Source organism: Microtus oregoni, unplaced genomic scaffold, assembly GCF_018167655.1.
Source record: "Microtus oregoni isolate MIOR12 unplaced genomic scaffold, Mior012 000003F_ref0000135, whole genome shotgun sequence".
Lineage (NCBI taxonomy): Eukaryota > Metazoa > Chordata > Mammalia > Rodentia > Cricetidae > Microtus > Microtus oregoni.
In genome coordinates, this window is record NW_024543062.1 from 29,780,848 (window position 1) to 29,802,987 (window position 22,140).

Below are 22,140 nucleotides of genomic sequence, written 5' to 3' on the forward strand. Positions count from 1 at the left end.
CAGGACCTCTGGAAGAACAGCCAGTGCTCTTAACCTCTGAGCCATCTCTCCAGCCCCCAGAAAACGCCTTTACCCCCTGAGCCATCTCACACACACTCCAATTCCTTAATGTTTTAGAGAATCTTCCAGTAGGGGAATATTTGATAGCCCCCAGTGACTAGGGATGAAATCGAGGCCAAGGAAAGACAAGAGAGTGGCCTAAATTCTCATGAAGACTTTGCAATGGTTTTGGATCAGAAGCCAGATCATCCAGTTACTTGCTGTTCAAAGTGTGGCCCAGGGAGGATCCAAAGCAATGGCTTCAGGAGTTTGGGGGCACTGCAGACTCTGGGCTCCAGAGCCACCATAGGCACGCCCATTGAACGACATGTGCACACCCAAATACCAAATCCAAACCCAAACCATGTCTCTTCCATTGGAGTAAAATTTTTCTGAGGTGAATTTTCCTGGTTCAGAAACAGCTGGGAGTTCAGGCGGGAATCAAGCTCAGCTGGTAGAGAGCTCACAGAGCTCTGGCTTCCATTCCCAGCATTGTATAACCAGGCTTGGTGCGACACCCTGTCATCCCAACACTGAGCAGAAACAGGAGGATCAGGAGTTCAGGGTCATTCTCAGCTACGCTGCAAGATTGAGGCTAGCCTGTCTCAAGAAAGGGAGCCGGGTGGTGGTGGTGCACACCCTTAATCCCAGCACTGGGGAGGCAGAGGCAGGCAGATCTACTCTGCCTGGTCTACAGAGTGAGGTCCAGGACATCCGGGGCTATGTAGAGAGACCCTGTCTCAGATAGATAGATAGATAGATAGATAGATAGATAGACAGACAGACAGATGGATAGATGATAAATAGATGACAGACAGACAGATAGATAGATAGATAGATAGATAGATAGATAATAGATGATAGATAGATAGATAGATAGATAGATGATAAATAGCTGGCCAGATGGGTGAGTGGATGGATAGATAGATAGATAGATAGATAATAGATGATAGACAAATCGATAGATAGATAGATAGATAGATAGATGTCTCAGATAGATAGATGATAGATAGATAGATAGATAGATAGATAGATAGATAGATAGATAGATAGATGTCTCAGATAGATAGATGATAGATAAACAGATTAGGTACATAAATAGGTATACAGACAGATATATGTCATTGTCAGGGTTAAACAAGGCCATGTGTATCACAGTCTAATCACACTAAGGGACCCACGACCTGGACGCAATAATGACCTCCACCAGCAGCATCATGTGATTACTGCCATCTGTTCAACATCCTCATTTTGAGAAAATGCTTTGACTATTTTCAATCAAGGACTAGCCAGGTGGGGCAGCACACACCTATCATTCCAGCACTTCCGAGGCTGATGGAGGACAGGGGATATGGCTCAGTGGTAGAGTTCCTAGCATCCTCGAGGCTCTGGGTCTGATCTTAGGTTGGCAACAATCAATAAATATGTAAGTGTCAATTTGGTAGCTTCAGAGACCTTAAGTTTACCCAAATCCAGCTAATGGGGCCCTAGCAATCAGGAGCTTTCAAGAACTATCTCCTTCCTCCTCCGCTCCTCCATGGGGGTATTATGGAGTGGACATGGCCTATCCCATACACTTACTTGTTGTGGACGATTATTTTAAGTAGGCAAAGACCTGTTACATTTGTTTCTCTGCAGAACATTGCTTTAGCTGTGCAACAGTGTGTTACATTTGTTTGTGCTGCCTTTGTTTAAGATGTGTGTTTAATTGTATAAAGATGTGTTACATTTGTTTCACCTTGCCTGACTAAGGCACCTGATTGGTCTAATAAAAAGCTGAATGGCCAATAGCTAAGTAGGGGAGGAATAGATGGGATTGTCAGGCAGAGAGAATAAGTAGGAGGAGAAATCTAGGCTGGGGAGAAAAGAACAGGAGAAGAAAAAGAGAAAGCGGAAGAAGAAGAGGGCAAGAAACCAGGCAGCCACCAGGCAGCCACCAGGCAGCCAGACACTGGAGGAAGCAGGAAAGTAAGACATGCAAAAGGAAAGAAAAGTAAAAAGCACCAAGGCAAAAGGTAGACGAAGAGAAACAGGTTGATTTAAGTTAAAAGAGCTAGAAATGAGGCTAAGCTAGGTTGAGCGTTCATAACTAATAGTAAGTCTCTATGTCATGATTTGGGAGCTGGTTGGTGGCCCAAGAGAAAGAAGCCTGGTACACTTATCCTTTTACTATTTGCCTATATATGTCATTTTGTGACTTTATTTATTTGTGTGATAAACAAGTGCCTGGGTTTCCTTTAAAAAGACAGACAACAGCCGGGTAATGGTGGCGCACGCCTTTAATCCCAGCACTCGCAGAGGCAGGCGGATCTCTGGGAGTTCGAGGCCAGCCTGGTCTACAAGAGCTGAAGAGCTGGTTCCAGGACAAGCACCAAAGCTACAGAGAAACCCTGTCTTGAAAGAAAAAAAAAAAAAGACAGAGAGACGCCCTGTATTGAGAGCCATGGCTGATGCTGGGGCCACTGCCAGTTTCTGCTCCTAGTTCCAGATCTCACTGAGGATGGTATCTGCTTTACAAGATGTTTCTGATCCTTTATATTAAAGATCTGTATCATCCTGTGAAGCCTCTAGGCTGGTCTTAGGGCAACTGTGTTTCCACAGATGAGACAAGACTCCTCCGGGATGTCTCACTGCTCAATTTTCTGAGCCTCTGGCTGTTTGGAGCAAAGCCCTGGTGTTGAAACTGTCCCGAAAGTCTGCTTATGGAACACCTGGTGTTGCAACTGTCCCGAAGGCCTGCTTATGGAACACCCGGAGGGCTCAGTTTGGGAACTGGCTAGAAGCTACAAAGTAACCTTTCCCATACTCCCTGTATCAAATTCACATGGTTGCCTATTTCTGGCAAATGATGCTTTCTTTCTGAAGCCTGTGGAGATTTGATCTATGGATGAGACAGTCAAAGACGCTTTGTAGGAGACTAAAACACAACTCAGTGATTGAGAGCACTGGCTGCTCTTGCAGAGGACCAGCACCCACGTGGCAGCTCACAACTGCCTGTAACTCCAATTCCCAGGATCCAACGCCCTCTTCTGGACTCCGCAGATGCTGCATGTACATCATACACAGACACATAGGCAGGCAAACACTCAAACCCACAGCCTTTTAAAAGAATCTTTAGATGTTGAATGATGGACAAGCCCTTGGGAGACAATGTAGGCTGGAGGAGACATTGCAGGAATACATCTACCTAGAGGGCTGTCTCTTAGGTGGCACACTGCACAGAACTGAAGACATATCTGGTCTGTGACATTTCAATTTGGGACTGACTTTGGCACAGTTGTACTGTGTTGTATATATCTGGGTCACTCACCCTCTCTGTTTACAGCTGGGAATCCTGGAGTCCTCCACCAGCCCCTCTAGCCTTCTCTTCATTCACTCGTTCTTACCCGGGTCTGTGCACAGCGCAGTCCCCTGGAGGGGGATGCAGTCTGGACAGCTAGGTCGTTCTGCATGGTTCAGAGAGACCCTGTAACCACTGCGATCTCAGGGTTTGAAAGGCTGATGTGGGAACGGTGAATTCGAGGCTTCATTACATGGAGAGACCCCACCTAAAAGGAGAAGGGAAGGCAGAGGAGATGTTACATGTTGGAGGGTGCTCTCTGTCCTGCCCCAGGGATGCTCGCTTTGGGTACCACAAAAACTCAACAAACAAGATCAAATAACTTTAAAATAAATTTTTGAAACGAAAGTGAACAAGCCAGCAACATTTTCCACAGGGGAGAATCTGCATGGCCTGAATCAGGGTAAGGGGAGCAGGGTCATTAGGCCAGGCCCCAGTTACAATGTTATATTTTTAGATTCATTTTTGCATTCTTTTACATTTTTATTCTGTTTTGATTTGTTTGTTTGCTTGCTTGTTGTTTTCTTTCTTTTCCAGATAGGGTTTCTCTGTATAGTCCTGGCTATCCGGGAACTCCTTCTGTAGACCAGGCTGGCCTCGAACTCAGAGATCAGCCTGCCTATGCCTCCTGAGTGCTGGGATTAAAGGTGTGCGCCACCGCCACCTGGCAGCTGTCAAGATCTTATCTCCCATTTTTCAGAAAAAGAAACTGAGACTCTGAGGGGTTCATCCAGTCACTAGCTGGGGTGAAATCATAAAGAAGTAGAGGTAGGATTTGAACCCAGGTCTTTCATCACTCAACATGGCGTGTCTTCTACCTTACTCCCCATCTTGGAAGAATCTCCCAAACTATGCGACTCCAGCACAGCCTCAGTTTCCCTCCTGTGTAACATGAGGCTAAGTATCAAGCTCACCTCCAGGGACTGGAGACTGTACCAGGCCCAGCAAGGTCCCCATCCCTGTTACCCTCCGAGGAACAAGAGAGACCCCACTCTGTTTGTAAAAGGAGCCGCTTGGCCATTTGTTCTTCAAATACTGATTTTATTCTTTAGATCTTTTTGGCGGGGAAGGGTTGGGGACGGCAATCAGTTTTCGGACTTAAGATAAAAAATCGCAGGAAAGGGGCTGCTTGACTCTTTATAATTAATGGGGCGGCCTGTAATAGGATTCTCCTGCCCATGGCGCTCCCAGGAAACACCTTTTTACATAAGATATTGCCCACGCTGGAGTGGCAGTGGGTGATTTATGGGGTTCCCTGCTGCACAAAGCCTCTCCCGGGGTTGCCAACCGCTGGATTTATCAGGGAATTTGGAAGCGGGGCGCGCAGCCCGCCCATGACATTTTTGGTGGAATTTAAACAGCACAAACACTAGAGAAGGGAGAGGCAGGTAAGATGGGGGCGGGGGGCAGTCCATTTAGATCACAGGGACAGAGGAGGTGAGTCCCGGCTGTGATTTATAGCCGGAGGGCCGAGGAAGATACGGGCAAGAAAACCTAGCTAGGAGTCTGCTCGTGGGTCTGGGTCCTCATTGAGTTGAGTTGGCCTGACTAGGGACCCAGCCGCTGCTTGCCATTTCAGATCCTTCTGTGAGCAGGTCAAGCGTCTGCTGTGGGCCCATGTATCCCTAGACGCAAGGGCTCCCGTGGGCAGGGGGCAACTCCACACTGTGTGCCGCCAACCACTCTAGCAGCCAAGGGTCCACTTTACCCTCCCATCAGGGGTTCTAAACCTAAGGAGGGGGTTCTACCATTTTGTTCACTCAATGGTCAAGTTAGCTCAGGATGGAGAGGGAGCCGTAAATTGGGCATGGGACTGAGGGAGGCAGGCCAGGGGCTGCAATCCTGTCTCAGGACCTTTGCATATACATCTGCTGGGGCTCTTCCCCTCCCTCCCCTTTGTTGCTTTTGGGCCTCAGCGCTTTTCTAAGCTGTGGGTGTGGCTCAGTGGTATGGCATTTGCCTAGAATGTGTAAGGCTTGACTTTGGTCCCTAGTGCTGTCAAAGGAAATCATAATAGCTTCCCCTATTATCTGGTAAAGACTCACTGATGTGCTGATGAGCTACCCTATCTGAAAGTCAGGACTCCTTTAAATAGCCCATCCTTATAAAACGAACGACCTCTGTGGTTTCTTCAACATAATCTTTTCTGTCTTAATCACCTCTCTTTAGAACCCCCATCAGTTACACATTGTATGTGTGTGCACGTGTGTGTGAGGACACGTGTGTGTACGTGTGCATGTGGAAGCCAGAGGTTAACAACAGGTGCCATTTCTCCACGATGCCACCCCAGCTGAAAGGACCAAGCAGCTGCCACCTGACTCGGCCTTCTTCCTCCCTCCCCGTACCCACTCCAAGTGACAATAGCCCCTTTGCCAGCCAAAGCTTGAGGAATGAGATACAGGGTCTGGGCAAAACCCAGTAGCTGAAAAGAAGGGGCAGTGGGAGTCACAGCAAGGCTGGGGAGGGGGTGCATGTGAGCAGGAACAAACACGCACAGATACAGCTTGCAGTGACCCTGTGCAGCCCCAGACGAATGCCCTCTGACTCCAGCCCCCTCCCAGGCTCTGCTCTCATAACAGAGACCCCAGAGGCTACAGAATCAGTGTCCACCCACAGAACCTGGCCCTGCCACAAGTCTGCCATGTCCCCGTTTCCTTTGTCCCTGACTCTCTCCACCCTCCCTCCCAGCTTTCAGATGCCTTGGGCGTCAACCAGAGGGTCTGAATCGAGCTCAGAAACACACATTATCCAGGTGGGTCAACAGTCCTCTGGGGCTATTATCTGCGGCTCCAGAGACCAGGCAAGGAGCAAACAGCAGCTGACAGGTCTCCCAGGAGGGGCAGTCACGGGGCTGAGGCCAAGCCAGGGCTGCCTGGGATCCCCAGCACCTGAACCGAAGACTGTCTCTGCCACTCGGGCATAGGAACAGGAGAAGGGAAGAACATTGCCAGCCTGGACAGTCCTGGGAGGCTTCCAGGAGGAGGCAGACTTCATGCCAGGCTTGAAGGATGTATGTGAGTCAGAAGCATGGAAAGCAAGGCAGGCAAGAAGCACAGGCTGAGGAAGGGGAGCTTCTAGACAGAAGCTGTGTGTCCAGGCCAAGCGGTTCAACTGTCCTGACTCAGTTTCCTCACCTGCCTGCAGATAGCAATTATCTGGATGGCATTGGTCATTATGGGACAAAATGGTCCAAAGCCCTGAGACACATGACAGGTCCATAGTTGCCCTCCTCCATCAGCCCACGTCACAGCCCAGAGCACTGACAGACAGCAAGAACTAGAGTGGTGAGAGTGGCCTGGAATGTCTGCTCAGGACGCCTTGAATAATAACAAGAACAAAGACAGACTCAGGTCTGGATGCATCTGGCTCCAGGACTCACAGCGCCAAAGTCTCTTTCCTGGCAGATTCACAGATTGTGGCTCCAAGGAACCAGGAACTGGTTCCCAGGTGCCTGGTGGGGAATTGATTCTTGGCACATGAGGGCCAGGTCTGTGGTTCTGGAGGGAACACACAGGGCAGGCAGAAGATCTGAGAGTGGAGGACACTGCTGCCTGAATCCTGCCTTTGAGGAAGCAGGTGAGTCACAGTCTGTGGGCTGCAGGCCGGAGAAGGAAGGACACTTGCCTGATGTCACACAGCCCACACACCACTGGGAAATGAGTTTTACCCTGCGCTGTGACCCGCTCCTCCCCCTCCCCCCCCCCCCCCCCGATAAGCTTTGTCACCTGGCAGACTGTGAGGGGAATCAGAAGACCCCATACAAAGACAGGTGTGTCCCAGACCGCTCTGGGGTCTCAGAACCCCCACGTTGGGAGAGAGCCCAGGGGAATCCCAGGGTTGCAGGAACGCAAGATACCCTGAGCCTCCTTCCCCATAGGAGACACTCTGCTGCCCCCTTGTGGCTTCAACAGAGTTGACGTCATCTTGTTTCCTAGGAAATTGTCTAGGGCTGAAGACCTTGACCCACTGGGAAGGTGTGGGGGGACACACAACACGACTCCTACCTCTCTCCCCTAGCCCTGCTACCCTTAGTACTCAGGCTGAGGTATCCTAGTAACACTGAGAAGTACAGTCTGCACCTGGCTGGGTCAAATGCCAGCTTCGTGACCTTGAGGCATTAGGACACTTTACACACACACACTCACACACACACACACACACACACACACACTCACACACACACACTCACAGATTGTGACTCCAAGGGGCCAGTGAGGGCCAAATCTGCAGTTCTGGGAGGAACACAGTGCAGGCAGACGATCAGAGAGTGGAGACGTGGAGGAAGGAGGGGAGTCACACACACACTGTGACAGGGACTCGCTGGCAGGGCCTCTGTGACGGTCATGCAGAGGACTCACGAGCTCTTGGGAAAGTTAGCGGCAGTTAAGCAGGTGACATCGTCTCCTCCAGGGAGGGACGCGTTTTAAGGCTCGGTGCAGCCACCCATGAGATGATGAGGAGTCACTGTCTCATAACCTGCTTCAGTATTGTGTAGCTCGAGGGGTAAAAACACAGAAACTGTGGAAACCACACACTCAAATCAGGCGGCTTTATTCAGTGGACTGCAGGGAGCCCCTGGGAGCAATCCAAGAGGGCTACCTGAAGGAGGAAGGTAGGAGGAGGGTAGGACACTCCCTTGGGCGGCCATGAAGGTGTCCAAGAGCCTCTCTGGGGTCCCTGGGAGCCCTCAGCTACAGCCCAGTTGGGTTTTCAGATCCTGGAGCTGTTCGCTACTGATGTTGTTGCCACCACACACGATGACCACAATGGAAGCCAGGGCCGGGCCTAGGCGGCCCTCAGCCTGGAGCCTCCCCAGGATTCCTGAGTATATAGCTGCCAGGGCGGCCCCACAGGCAGGCTCCACCAGGATGCGCTCATCATCTGTGGGGAAGAAGCAGGAGGACTGTCAGCCAGTGCTCAGCAGGAGGGCTCCACCCACCCAACCACAGATCCATCCATCCATCCACCCACTCATCCATCCATACATACATACACACATACATACATCTCTTCATTTACCTCTCTATCCATCTCTCCATCTGTACATCACCCATCCACCCACCCATGCATCCATCCACCCACCCATACATCCACCCATGCAAACATTCACCCACCCATGCATACATCCACCCACCCATGCATCCATCCACCCACCCATCCATCCATCATTCACCCCTCTGCCATCACAGGTCTGACTCTCTACAGACCTACTCCTTACTCCACCACTTGGCTGCCTCTCTGTCCATCCATCAGTGTAGCCTTCATCTGTAAAGCTAGCCAGCAGCCATCCAGCCAGCCATCTCCTACCCATCATGTGATTTCATTCATCAACCTGCTCAACGTGTCCATTTACCCACTATCTACCTACTATCTACCCACCCATCCACATATCCATCCATCCACACCCATCCACCACTCACCATCTACTCACTCACCAATTCATCATCCACCCACCCACCCATCCATCTATCCACCCATCCATCCATCCATCCACCCATCCACCCATCCACCCATCCACCCACCCATCCACCCACCTATCCTTCTCTACCCACCTACCCCCACACATCCATTCATCCTTCTCTCCCTCTACTGCCCATCCATCCATTATTCATCTTCCCCACTCACTCGTACATTCACCCATTCATTCAACAAATACCTCACTCTCTGCCTGCCTCTGTGTTTGGAAGACCCTAGGGACATAACGGTGGCTAAGACACAAAGCCCTACCCCCATCCAGTTACACCCAAACAGTAGATAAAAACCAGGCAGCTGTGGGCAGAGGGGTGAGTGTATTGGAAGTCTCTAGCTAGTGAGGGGGTGTGGGGTGATCAGGGTGGCTTCTTGGAGGAGGATATACTGGATCACTAGCCATCACCGTGGACAAGCATTAGGCGATGGGGCCAGGATGGACATCCAGAGGCAAGAAGGTAGGAGGAGCATGTGCCAACATCCTGAAGCTGCCTAAGACTTTCCCTCCTCCCGTCCACTACTGGACACACCCGTGACATCATCACTGCCCAGCCAGTCCTGCCTCAGATGCTGGGGACACGGTTGTTGTGGACAGATGGCCTGGGTTGCACTCACCCAGGAACCTCTGCACTGCCTTCACAGCCTCCCGGTCTTCCACCACCTCAGAGAGGATCTCACACTCCTTCGCACACTCCAAGGTCCGCGCAGCCACCCTCTTGGCTCCCAGGCTCCTGGCTACACTGTAGGGAGGTGGGCAGGGGGGAGATGGAAGAGCAGACACACCAGAGCCCTACCCTGCAGAGCCCCAGGTCACCCACATCCTGTGATGGACAGGATGTCAGGAAGCCCAGACATGCTGGGCTACACAGAGAGAGAGTTCAGGACCAGTCTGGGCTACAGAAAGAGTTTAGGGCTAGCCTGGACAACTTAGTGGGACCCTGTCAGAGCTCAGAGTCGGAACCATGTCTGAGGCCCTGGTCCTGTATCCAGGGCAGGGGGTGCAAATGAATAAGCACCCACATGATACATTGTGGGAAGCATCAGAACCCGGCACCCCAGGAGACAGCAGTGGGGTTTCTCTGTGCTGACACCCAAGGGGAGACAAGTAAAACAGATGAGAAGTGTTCCAGACATAGAATTGACATGTGCAAGGGGTCAGGGCCTTCAGCCATCACAAGGATAGAAAGAGAGGCCTCGACAGAGGGAGGGAGAGAGGCTGGAGTTTGGCTGCAGGCTTGGGAGAGGGGTGAGGATGGGCACAAGTCAAGGCTAATAAGTCTTGTAGAGGGCTGTAGCTTAGTGAGCTACAGAAAAAGTTCAGGCCAGCCTGGGCTACAAAGGAAGTGGAGCTAAGTGGCAGTACACCAGAGTCCAGGCTGGCCTTGAACTCTCTCAATAAGGTACTAGAAGAAACCCCCGGGCTCTGCTCCCAGCACCGAACAAAGTGGGACGAGTGCTCACCCAGCAAGCATGAGGCCCTGGGTTCCATCCCCAGCACCCCATAACTGGATGTGGTGGGGTGCACCTAGAATCCTAGCACATGGAAAGAGGATCAGTTCAAGGTCATCCTCAACTACATAGGGAGTTCAAGGCTATCCTGAGCTACATCTCAAAAACTTTTTTTTTTTTGTTTTTGGATTTTTTGAAACGGTTTCTCTGTAGCTTTTGGTGCCTGTCGTGGAACTAGCTCTTGTAGACCAGACTGGCCTCTAACTCACAGAGATCCGCTTGCCTCTGCCTCCCGAGTGCTGGGATTAAAGGCGTGTACCACCACCGCTGGGATCAAAAAAAAAAAAAAAAAAAACACTGACTACAGTTTGAATAAGTGAAGAACGTGGTTTTGTACCACATGCCTCCCACACACACACACACACACAAATGGCCACAAGGCTGGTCCAGTGGACAGGGGAGGCTGTTGCCCCACACCAAGGATCAATGACTGTGGTGGTTTGAATGTAATTTGCCCCCATAGTCTCATAGGGTGTGGCACTATTGCTGGAGTAGGTTTGGCCTTGCTGGAGGAAGTGTGTCACTGTGGGGGCGGGATTTGAGGTTTTCGTTGCTCACAAAACTACCCAGTGTCACAGTCTACTTCCTGCGGCCTGCAAGAAGATGTACTCTCAGCTCCTGCTCCAGCACCACGTCTGCCTGCGTGCCACCACGCTCCCCACCATGAGGATAAGGGACTGAACCTCTGAAACTATGAGCTGCCACCTCACTTAAACGTTCTTTCTAAGGGTAGCCGTGGTCACAATGTCTCTTCACAGCTATAGAAACATGGCTAAGACATAGTAGATGTGAGTACGAGGTCAAGAAGGGAACTGAGGACAGATGTGACCCCCAAAACCAAGGGGGGAACCTAGGTCACCCCCATGCGCCTCACCTGTGGATATTACGTGGTGCTTTCTGTTGTGCCTGGCTGGGGGGCATGTACCTAGCTTGGGACCTAAACAGCTGGGCTGCCACTCTGGAGTAAGCTCCCCTTTTTTCCTTTTCTTTCTTTTTCTCTCTCTTATATACAGGGTCTCGTTTGCCTGGCTCCACCTGCCTCTGCCTGCCCTGGACTAGACTACAAGCACACACCACCATGCTCCGCTGTCTTACACAGGTCCCGGGTACTGAACACTGGTCCTCATGCTGGCAACGCAGGAACTTTACTGATCTTTCAGGTCTACTACCTCCTGGGCCCAGTGTGTGGGCATCTCTTCCAGCAGCCCTGGGAAGCTGGCCAGCTTGCATTTGCATGTTTTTGAGGCAGGGTCGCCCACTGCATCTGGGGTTCACTTCTTCTGTTAGGCTGAGTTGCCAGCAAGCCTCTCTGAAATGCCACTCTCCTCTCTCCCAGTTCTGGGGTCACAGGTGCTGCCACTGTACCCAGATTTTATGTTGATGCTAAGAATCTGAGATCAAATCTTCACGCTTCTGAGGCAGGCATACACCCACTGAACCTCTCCAGCACCACCCACACCCTTATTCTGAGACAGGGTCTGTCTATGCAAGTTCAGGCTGGACTCCACTCTCAAGCCTCCTGCCTTATACGTGTTGGGATGACAGGGGTATACCCATAAACTCGGGTTGTTTTTTTTTTTCCACACCCTCTAACTTGGATCTTTGCGACAGTGGTTAGAATTTCAGGACAAGCCAGGTGGTGGTGGCGCACACTTTTAATGCCAGCACTTGGGAGGCAGAGACAAGTGAATCTCCATGAGTTTGAGGCCAGCCTGGTCTACACAGCTCCAAAGCTACAGAGAAACCTTATCTTGGAAAATCAAGTAAAATAAAATAAGAATTTCAGGACAAGCAGACTTTTGGGGTGCCCCCACTCCCACTACCTTGGACAAAGAGACCATAGAACAGAAACACCCCACCCTCTACCCCCTCGGATGCTCCATCCAAACCCACCTGGTGATGTCTGGCAGCGTGACCAGCCTGCCTGCCTGCAAGGCAGCGTTGAAGCTGTGTGCCCCTCGGGTCTCCATCGCAACAATGGGCACATGTTGCCAGCCTACCTCCAACAGGCCAGCTGTCACACCTGCAAGGAGTCCTCCACCCCCTACGGCCAGTACCACGGCACCCGGCGGGCTCCCCAGCGACTCCTTCAGCTCCCGTACTAGACTGGCATGGCCTTCCCTGTGGGGTGGGGGTGGAGAGAATGATAGGGCTCCCAGGAAAGGAGACCACTCTGCCTCATCCTTGCTCACTCGACCCTCTCCACTCTGGGAAGAAACGCCCCTATCAGAGAGGGTTAAGAGGAACCAGCCTGTGACTTAGGACCAGCTGGGGTTCTGAAGCAAAGAACCCTGTCTCTGCCCCTGACCAGCTGACCTTGGGCAAGTAGTGGGCTTCCTGGTTGCTACCTCATCTTCTCAGATGAGGCCCCAAGGCACGTGTTTGGTAAGGACTATTTTATACTCTATTTTCCATTCTATCAAAGGAGAAACTGAGGCACGGACAGTTATGTGCTTTCCACAAAACAACTCCCAAGAAGCAAAGTCTGAACACACGTCTGCCTGGCTTTGAAGGCTCTTCTCCTTTCTGGGTCTTAGTTTCCTCAGGGTCCCTCCCTCCCCCCTCCTGCTCTGGCACCCTGGAAACAAAGCCACAAGCCTCACCATATCAGGGGATGGTCAAACGGGGAGACATTCACCCAGCCATCCCTTGTGGCCAATTCTTGCGCCTTTATGTTGGCTTCATCCCAGACCTAAAGGAAGTAGCAGGCCTGGAAAAAGTTGGGGTGCAGACTCCACAGGGACTGTGGTCGCCTACAGAGCTAGAGGAGATCTCCCCTGAATGAGACCACACCTCCCAGGATGAGGCCTGCAGCCTCTGTGTGGGCCAAAGGACACCACATGTGTCCCTCAAACTCAAAGGGATCCGAGTCCCTATACAGCAGGACCAGAACAACCCAGTGTGTGCAGAGCCAAAGGACTCCAGGGCTGGTGACATGGAGCCCGCTTTGGGGCCACAGGAGGGGACAAATCCCTCACACCAACCCCACATTCCAGCCGGATCCCTGCAGTCTATCCATGAGAGTCCATGTCACCCAACGGTGGCCCACGGTGAGCTGAAGCATAGATGTGGGCAGAGATGGCCCCTGACACTCGTGTCCACCATAGGTCACCCAGAGCTCACCTTCTGGGTGTCCCCTAATCATAGTGCCTGGCTGAGGAGTGGACAAAGTGGGCTGCTTGGGACAGGCTCCACCAATAAGGATTGAGAGCTGCTGTGGCCCACTCAGAGGGCACAACCCTCCTGAACTCTGGGACACCCCAGACGGCACAGACATGCCCTGTCCTGCAGAGTGGGCTTCCCTCTCCGCCCTGCCTTCTTCCGGGATGGGTGGATGGGTGAGTGGAAGGTAGCAGAGAAGCAGAAATCAGTGGGGGAGGGGGTGGCGCACGCCTTTCAGCCCAGCACTTGGGAGGCAGAAGCAGGTGGATCTCTGTGAGTTCAAGGCCAGCCTGGTCTACATACATAGTGAGCTCCAGGACAGCCAGGGCTACACAGAGAAATCCTGTCTTTAGAGGATACAGCTTTGGGCACCATGGTTTGGGAGGATACAGCTTCAGTGTGGGGTCTGCTGATGCTCCCATTACTTTCTTATTGCGGTCTCAGAGTAAGAAATGATACATCCATGACACATACATCACTGAAGACTTTTCGTCTGATCAGACTGCCAGCCTTTCAGGTCCCAGTACCAAGTGTCAGTGAGGATGGGGGACACTATTCTCCAGCCCTCTGACAGGGGTCTTCTCGGGATGGGACAAGACATCCAGAGGTCCCAGCCCTCAAAGTACCCTTGCCCGACCCATCCTCTCTTCTCTCCACCCTCCTGAGAGAAGACCAAAGACCAAAACACTAGTTCTGGCCAATGTTTGTCCAAAATAAGTGGAGGCGGTGCCCTGGGGTGCCGTGGGGGAGGACACAGCACCCGTCCCCCACCACTCCGCCCTTGCTTTCCACTTTCTCCTTACCTTCCCAGCCAGCTGGACCTCGGCCCCCTCCCCCTCCAGCCGCCTCACCACCTGCGTGGAAGTGTTCTCTGGGAGCACAATGGTGACAGGGATGCCCAGCTTCCGAGCCGAGTAAGCGGCTGCAATTCCTGCATTGCCTCCTGGGAGCAGTGGAGGGAGGAGTTCCTCAGACTTCACATGCCTCCCCGCCCCCACCTCCCGGCAAATCACCTGTGTATCTGCCCCACTGCTGGCAGAGGGAGACACCTGATCTACATCAACCCAATCAGAAAATGCAACCTCCTCACCCGTTACTGCTTCAGGGGTGAGTATGTTGCCCAGGCTTCTGTATGGCCTGGACAAAGAGGAAAAAGAGGAGAAGAAAAAGCAGAAGACAGAGAGCAAGAGAAGAGACCGGCTGGATTCAGCCATTTCTAAAAGTCGCTTATCCTGAGGAAGTTCAGAACTTGGAGCCTGCAGCTTAAACCTCCGTGAGATGGATCTCTGTCACTTGCGACCACCACAAATCTCAGATTATAGGAAAGGGACTGAAAACAGATAGGGTGTGGCTGTCTGAGATGCGGCCCGAATGAGGCTAATCCTTAAAATGGAACTAAACTGGTCCTGATGGTGCAGACCTGCAATCCCAGTGCTCAGGAGGGGGAGACAGGAGAATCAGGAGTCCCTAACATAGCCTTTACAAAGAAAAAGAAGAAGAAGGGGGGGGGGAGGGAAGGAACGAAAGAAGGAAGGAAACAAGCAAGTAAGCAAACTCTGGACATTGACCAATGTGCTAGCTGGCTCCCCTGCCCCCACCCCAGTCCTAAGGACTCCTAGTAAAACAGAGAGGGGTGGGGTCACCTGAGGAGCACACCAGATGTTTGCATCCCTTCATGGCCATCTGGAGAGAGAAAGGATGGAGTTGGGGGTCACTCCAGTCATGGAGGCCTTTGTGGAATGTGGCTGGATGCTCCATCCACACCCAACACTCCTCTCCCTCTCTCCTTCCCACACTTCCTCCACAGCCCCGCGTGACCTCCTCCCCTCCCCACCCTCCTTCACCTGCTGACAGAAATGTCCGATGCCTCGGATCTTAAAGGAGCCAGCTGGCTGCACATTCTCATATTTGAGGAAGACGGGCATGCCTGCCACCTGAGACAGTGCCCAGCTCTCCAGCAGAGGCGTGACCCTATGGAAAGGCTCAGCCTTGCCATGATCCACCAAGGCTCCCTCCATTCCTGTGGCACACAGACGACCTGCAAGGGGGCATGCTCAGATCAGATTCCTTAACTATAACATGGGAAGGGAAGGTCAAGGCCACTGGTCCTGGCCACCCCATATCCAACCCAGCTTCCAAGCTTCAAGGCCCATGCACGTGTCTGCCCATCTCTGGACCTTAGTTTCCCCATCTGAACAAGGCAGATCGTACTGGGTACCTTTCACTCGGTGTCTGTGGCTGTCCATAGCACTGGGGACACAGAGTGTGACCAAAGAGTAATAAAAATTCATTCATTCATAATTTTTTTCCATAAAAAATAGTGAAGCAGGTGTCAGGGAGGCAGGGCCCTTCCCTATTCCCTTACCTTTGCCCTTGGCCGTCCTGGGCCCTCTTTCTGGTTATCGGTTCCCAATTATACAACCACAGCCTGTATCTCTGAAAGCAAAGACGCGTTTGTTGTAGTTACCATTGACAGACAGGGTCTCCCTGTGTAGCCCAGTTTGGCCTGGAACCCACCATCCTCCTTAGTATTGGGATTATAACGCTATGATGTCACACTGGCCAGTAAGCTCTTGTTTTGTTTCTAATGTACATGCATACGCAGCTTTACAAAGGTCTACATTTGTCCAGACTCAGTGAGGTGCTGATTTTACACCAGCTACACAGCAAGTCTGAAACCAGCCAGCGCTGTACAAGATCTGTCTCAAAGCATAAAGGGGGAGAGGAGCTGAGACGCTGGCTCAGCAGTTAAGAGCACTCAATGCCCTTGCAAAGGACTCAGGTTCAGATCCCAGTACCCTCACAAACAGCTATAATTCCCATTCTAGGGGGGTCTGATGCCCTCTTTTGGCCAGCTTGGGCACAGCTTGCATACGGTGTACAAGCATCTATGCAGGCAAACACACACATAAAAATAAATTTTACAAGATTGCAAAAGAAGCTGGGTGGTGGTGGCGCACGCCTTTAATCCCAGCACTCGGGAGGCAGAGGCAGGCGGATCTCTGGGAGTTCGAGGCCAGCCTGGTCTATAAGAGCTAGTTCCAGGACAGGAACCAAAAAACTACGGAGAAACCCTGTCTCGAAAATCAAAAAAAAAAAAAAAAAATTGCAAAAGAGTCTGGCGAAATGGCTCAGCAAATGCTGCTTGTCACGTAAGACGGATGACCTGGCTTTGAACCCCAGGAACCACTTAAAAGTGGAAGGAAAGAACATAGTTCACAGAGGTTCTTTCTCCCTCTCTCTCTCCTCTCTCTCTCCTTTCTCTCCCTCCCTCTCCTCTCTCTCTCCCTCTTTCTCTCTCCTCTTTCTCTTCTCTCTCTCCTCTCTCTCTCCCTCTCTCTCCCTCTCTCTCCTCTCCTCTCTCTCCTCTTTCTCTTCTCTCTCTCCTCTCTCCCTATCCTCTCTCTCTCTTCTTTCTCCTCTCTCTCCCCCCACATGCACTAATAATAAATACAATTTTCAGAGAGGGAGGTAGATATGGACGTGGTAGTGCGTAGCCTTTGATCCCATCATGCAGGAGGCAGAGACATAAAGATCTATGAATTCCAAGTCTACCTGGTCTACAAAGAGAGTTATAGGCCTACCAGGGCTACACAGAGAGACCTTGTCTATAAGTAAACAAACAAAAAACAAATAAGGATGTTGGGAAAAGGAAGAAACTGGGTTGTTGCTCACACCTGTAATCCCTGCATTCAAACTTAGGAAACTGAGGCAAGAGGATTGAGAGTTCAAGACAAGCCTGAGCTACAGAGTGAGTTTAAGGATAGCCTTGAAGTGTGAAGGCCTTATTTCAAATCACCGAAGGGACAAAATAAACAAATAAAATTGGTGCGGTCCTTTGCAGTTTCAAGGCTGACCACCAGGGGGCAGGTTGCACGCTATCCCTCTGGACCTGGAGCCTGAACCCCACTCTTACTCAAGGGGCTCAAATAGGGAACTGGTCCGTGAATCTGACCCTTTGTCAGGATGGCCCTGGAACTCCCCAGACAAGGCAAAGACAAAGCAGACCTCTCACAGGGAAAGAGGGCCTATGGTCTGTACCTGGTCCCCAAACTCCCAGCACTGGCTAGTTTTTATGTCAACTCGATCAAAGCTGGAGTCGTTTAGGAAGAGGGAACCTCAGCTGAGAAAACAACCCTAGCAGACTGGCTTTGTTGTGTATTTTCTTAATTGATGATTGATGTGGGAGAGCCCAGCCCGTGGTGGGTGGTGCCCTGGGCTGCTGGTCCTGGGTTCTATAAGAAAGCAGGCTGAGCAAGCCATGGGAAATAAATCAGTAAGCAGCACCCTCCATGGCCTCTGCATCAGCTCCTGCCTCCAGGTTCCTGTCCTTTTGAGTTCCTGTCCTGACTTCCTTCGGTGACAAATAACGATATGGAAGTGTAAGCCAAATAAACCCTTTCTTCTCCAAGTTGCTCTTGGCCATGGTGTTTATCACAGCAATAGTAACCCTAACTAAGACACCCCTCATAGCCTGGCTTAGCCCACACCTCTGTCTTGCAAGCCCAGATCATAGGTTTGGGGGCTAACCAGAGACCAGAGCCAAACCCCAGCTGTGTGACCCATGGAAGTGTCTCAACCACCCTGTGCCTACTTCCACATCTGTAAAATGGAAACAAATACATATACACCCCAACTGGGGGGCTATGGTGCAGAGGAACTGCTCGCACGCACTGCCACGCTCCAGGCTGAATCTTCTAGACAGGCTGAGGGGACCCGTGAGGACTGGGGCCTTCTGCCAATGCTGCATGTCATGGTCCCGGCTAGGGCTTGGGACCCAGGGATGGCACAGTGAGGAAGACAGACTTCGACCTCAGAGCCGAGCTTGTAGTTTGATGAGATCTACTATAAACCAACAAAATAACAGGAAACCATGGATATTAAAGATGAACAAAAGTGTCTCCTTTGGGCATGGAGCCAGGAAAGAACTCTTGGACCAGGAAGATACTAATGAGCTAACACAAACCATGCCACACACTGGATGTGGTGCTACATGGCTCACAGTCCTCATGAGGGTTAAATTCAACCACAGAGTGAAGGAGCCCATTGTACCCGGTGTGGCTTGATAAGAGCCAACTGTTGTGTGGGGCTTGCTGGGAGCCAGGCAACGTGCCCAGCACCTTCCTAGTTATCTCCGAACGCACTGTGAACCCCTGACGGAGTCCTGTATTTAACTCTATCTTACAGTTAGTGACCCAGAGGGGTTGGTACACAGGAAACATGGCTCAGAGTTCAAACCCGAGTGTGTGCTTTCCCATCTTAGCTCCTGGGCTGCCAGTGTCCTCCTCCTGCTCCTCCTCATCATCATTTATTGAAAATGAAGCTGTTTGGCACTTCGCTGACCATTATCCTCAAGAACTGAAACTCGCCAGGAAACAGTGGTGCACGCCTTTAATCCCAGCACTCCGGAGACAGAGGCAGGTGGATCACTGTGAGTTCCAGGCCAGCCTGGTCTACAGAGTGAGTTCCAGGACAGCCAGCATTACAGACACACACACACAGAAGGGGGGGGGGGGACCCTGTCTTGAAAGAACAAAAGTAAGAACAAACAGAACTGAAACTCTGTCCCCAGACCCCTCTTGGTGACAGCAACCTTACCGTCATCAGGGTGGAGACCATCTGAGCAAACCTAGCGACCCCATTGGTTCAGCTCCCCACTATGACAGCTCCCGGGCCTGAGCAGGAGGCTGGACCTCCCTGTGCTGGGTAAGGCAGTGGAGAGACAGCTGTGACTCCGTCCTGGGACTCACTCTCACCCACCCTCCTTCCAACCCCGACAATTCCAAGTGCTTTTCCCAGGGACCACTGGGTACCATACAGCAGTTGAACCAGGAGAAAGTCTAGAAAGTCAGGCTGAATGCCCCTCCCACTGCACAACCCGGTATCCACCCTCAGGGTCCCCAGAGCCCACCTCCAGTGGGGTGAGAGACAGGGCAGCTGCTCCTGGGGTAGTAGCCACCCTCACACCCACTTGCTGCACCCTGCAACCACCACACAGCTCCTGGCCACTCCCACAACGCTTACCTTCCGGAAGGACAGTCCCCAGACCAGCACAGCCTACAGCTCAGCCAGGACTAACCTGGACTCAGGCCACTAGATGAGCTTCCGGCCACCAGGGCCTGGCCCCTCCTCCCTGTTAAAGGGACAGTTCCTGATTCTGGAGTCCTGTGAAGACTCACAACCAAATCAGCCAAGATGAACTCAGGGGGATATCCAACCCTCCCCTCCTTCCTCATGCAGCTCATGGCTTGTTAATGACCTGGTGGGTTCTTCTGGCAGATGGGGCAATGGAGGCTCAGAAAAGACAACATCCATCCATAGGGGCTGGCCAGCAAGAGGCCTAAGGAACCTCTCACCTTGGATGACCTTCCTAACACAGCCACCCTAGATCCAACATATCCAGAGCTGTTCTTAGGTCAGGCCACTTTCCCCAGACCACACTGGGGCCATCTTAAGTTTGAGACAAGAAAACAAAAATGCAGTACAGGCATGGTGGCACACGCCTTCAATGCCACTACTCAGGAGGCAGAGGCAGAGGCAGAAGGATCTCCATAAGTTCAAGGTCAGCCTGGTCTATATAGCAAGTTCCAGGACACTTGGGGCTACATCGAGAGAATCTGTTATAAAAATAAAATAAAATAAAATAAAATAAAAGGAAGATAGAAGACAAGGAGGAGCTGTCATCCTGTCTGAACAGGAAGGGTGACTCTCAGGTCCCATTCCCCTCTCTGCTGTTTCATAGCCAGCAGAAGAAGCCTTGCTGGTATTTACTGCTCATAGCAAAGGCTGCTCATTCCTTCATGCATCCAATAAATAAATATTTACCAGACACCTACCACTGCCAAGACCTGAGACCTTTAACCTCAAACAAGACAGCGTGTCCCCACTTTCTCCCAGCACTCAGGATGCCCGTGCTGTGGGAGGTGGGAGCAGGTAGGATGTTGGGAGCCCACAGGTGTGGAGTGGGGACAGGGCAGGGTCACAGAAGTACTTAGAAGTTCTGAGGATATAGCTCTCTAGCTCCCAGGAAGAAGGGTCAGATTCTTGTGCCCCCTCTGTCCCCATCTCACTAAACAATGCTGAGACCCTGGGCTTCCTCCATCCTGAGCCTCAGTTTCCCTAAATACAAAATGAGAGGCAAGATTCAGAAGGGCCAGGCAACATAGGTGTCCCTTAGGGCAGTGTGACCGCTCCCCTCCTGTGATTGATGATTAACCCCTGCCTACCTGTGGAGCTGCTTAGCCAGAATCCACGACTGGGGCCCTGCCCAACCTACCTCTGCCCTCACACGAACCCTCTCTCATCGTTGTCAGGTGCCTGGTCTCACACAAAAGAACAGAGAGCAGAAGGTCTCCGCAGTGGCTGGAGGATGGAATCTGGAGAAAGGCTTCCTGGTAGAGGAACACTCCAGCTGTTGACAAGGATCTGCATTTATTACATGCCTATGGTATACCAATAGCATATTTAAACAAGGGTCTGCATTTATTACACGCTTATGGTATACCAACAGCGCATTCTCAGGCCTCCCATCGCCAGCACTAAGACTAGGAACCCAGAACTTTGCACACGTCTGTTAAGCTTTCTACCACAAGCCCCTGGGAATGAAGTCTCCTTAGTTTTTCTTGCAGTGGGATCTTGTATAGTTTAGGCTAGCCCTAAACTTGCTGCGTCAATGAAGACAACACTGGACATCTTATCTTCTCGACTCCACCATCCAAATGCTAGGATTACAGCTGCACGCCCAGGCAGGGGTGCGCACACACAACATACACGCACTCATGCACCCGTGAACACACACACAGAGGGGGTCACTAGCTAAGTGGTTAAGAGCATGTGCTGCCCTGAAGAAGACTCAAGTTCAGTTCCCAGCACCTACATCAGGCGGCTCACAATGGCCTGTAACCCCAGTCCCAGCGGGTCTGACACCTCTACGGGAGCCGCACTCGGTCACATGCACATAACCTCACACACCATACACACAATGAAAATAATAAGCAGGGCGGTGGTGGCGCAGGCCTTTAACCCCAGCACTCGGGAGGTAGAGGCAGGCAGATCTCTGTGAGTTCAAGGCCAGCCTGGTCTACAGAGCGAGTTCAAGGACAGCCAGGGCTACATGGTGAGACCCTGTCTCAACAAAACAAAACAAAGAAGCAAAAAAAAAAAGTATTATTATTATTTTGTATTTTTGAAACAGGGTTTCTTCATGTAGCCCTGGCTGCCCTGGAACTCACTCTATAGACCAGGCTGGCCTCAGACTCACAGAGATCCTCCTGCCTCTGCCTCTTGTGTGCCAGGATTAAAGGTGTACACCACAGTGCTGAACTAAATCATTTTTAAAAGAAAAATCATAAGTAATAAGACAAGCCAAGTGCTAGTACACCTGTGATCTCACCACTCTAGAGGCTGAGGCAGGAGGATTGCTGTAAATTCAACAGCAAGACTGTCTCAAAACAAATCAGACAAACAGGACTGTTGAGATGGTCTGCCAGGTGAGAACACTTGTCACCAAACTGATGTCCTGGGTTCGGTTCCCAGGACCAACATGGTGGAAGGAGAGGACCGATGCCAAAAAATGGACCTCTGACCTCCACATACATGCTGTGGCACACAAGTGCACCAAC

General features: G+C 51.5%; 1 protein-coding gene across 3 annotated transcripts; it reads right to left on the reverse strand.

Moving 5' to 3' along the window:
- Positions 1-7,914: 7,914 nt before the first annotated feature.
- Sdsl (serine dehydratase like) lies at positions 7,915-19,600 on the reverse strand. 3 transcript variants are annotated; one of them, XM_041648737.1, is made up of 10 exons: positions 19,544-19,572; positions 19,118-19,221; positions 15,885-15,955; positions 15,364-15,557; positions 15,163-15,202; positions 14,323-14,462; positions 12,961-13,049; positions 12,251-12,478; positions 9,464-9,588; positions 7,915-8,260 (listed from the first exon to the last, which is right to left on the reverse strand). In XM_041648737.1, the coding sequence occupies exons 4-10, from the start codon at positions 15,535-15,537 to the stop codon at positions 8,067-8,069; spliced, it is 990 nt and encodes a 329-aa protein (XP_041504671.1). In that variant the 5' UTR covers positions 15,538-15,557; positions 15,885-15,955; positions 19,118-19,221; positions 19,544-19,572; the 3' UTR covers positions 7,915-8,066. The 3 variants fall into 3 exon arrangements, with proteins under 3 accessions (XP_041504671.1, XP_041504670.1, XP_041504672.1); XM_041648736.1 differs by lacking the exon at positions 19,118-19,221 and having other exon boundaries at positions 19,544-19,600; XM_041648738.1 differs by lacking the exons at positions 19,118-19,221; positions 19,544-19,572 and adding an exon at positions 19,431-19,491.
- Between the last annotated feature and the right edge of the window lie 2,540 nt (positions 19,601-22,140).

Bases quoted from the DNA above. Each gene is read 5' to 3' on its own strand.
- Sdsl (XM_041648736.1), bottom strand. From the start codon at position 15,537: ATGGAGGGAGCCTTGGTGGATCATGGCAAGGCTGAGCCTTTCCATAGG. The intron at 15,203-15,363 runs GTGAAGGAGGGT...TTCTCTCTCCAG, and splicing joins TCGGACATTTCTGTCAGCAG to ATGGCCATGAAGGGATGCAA. The intron at 13,050-14,322 runs GTAAGGAGAAAG...TACTTCCTTTAG, and splicing joins AGGTCCAGCTGGCTGGGAAG to GTCTGGGATGAAGCCAACAT.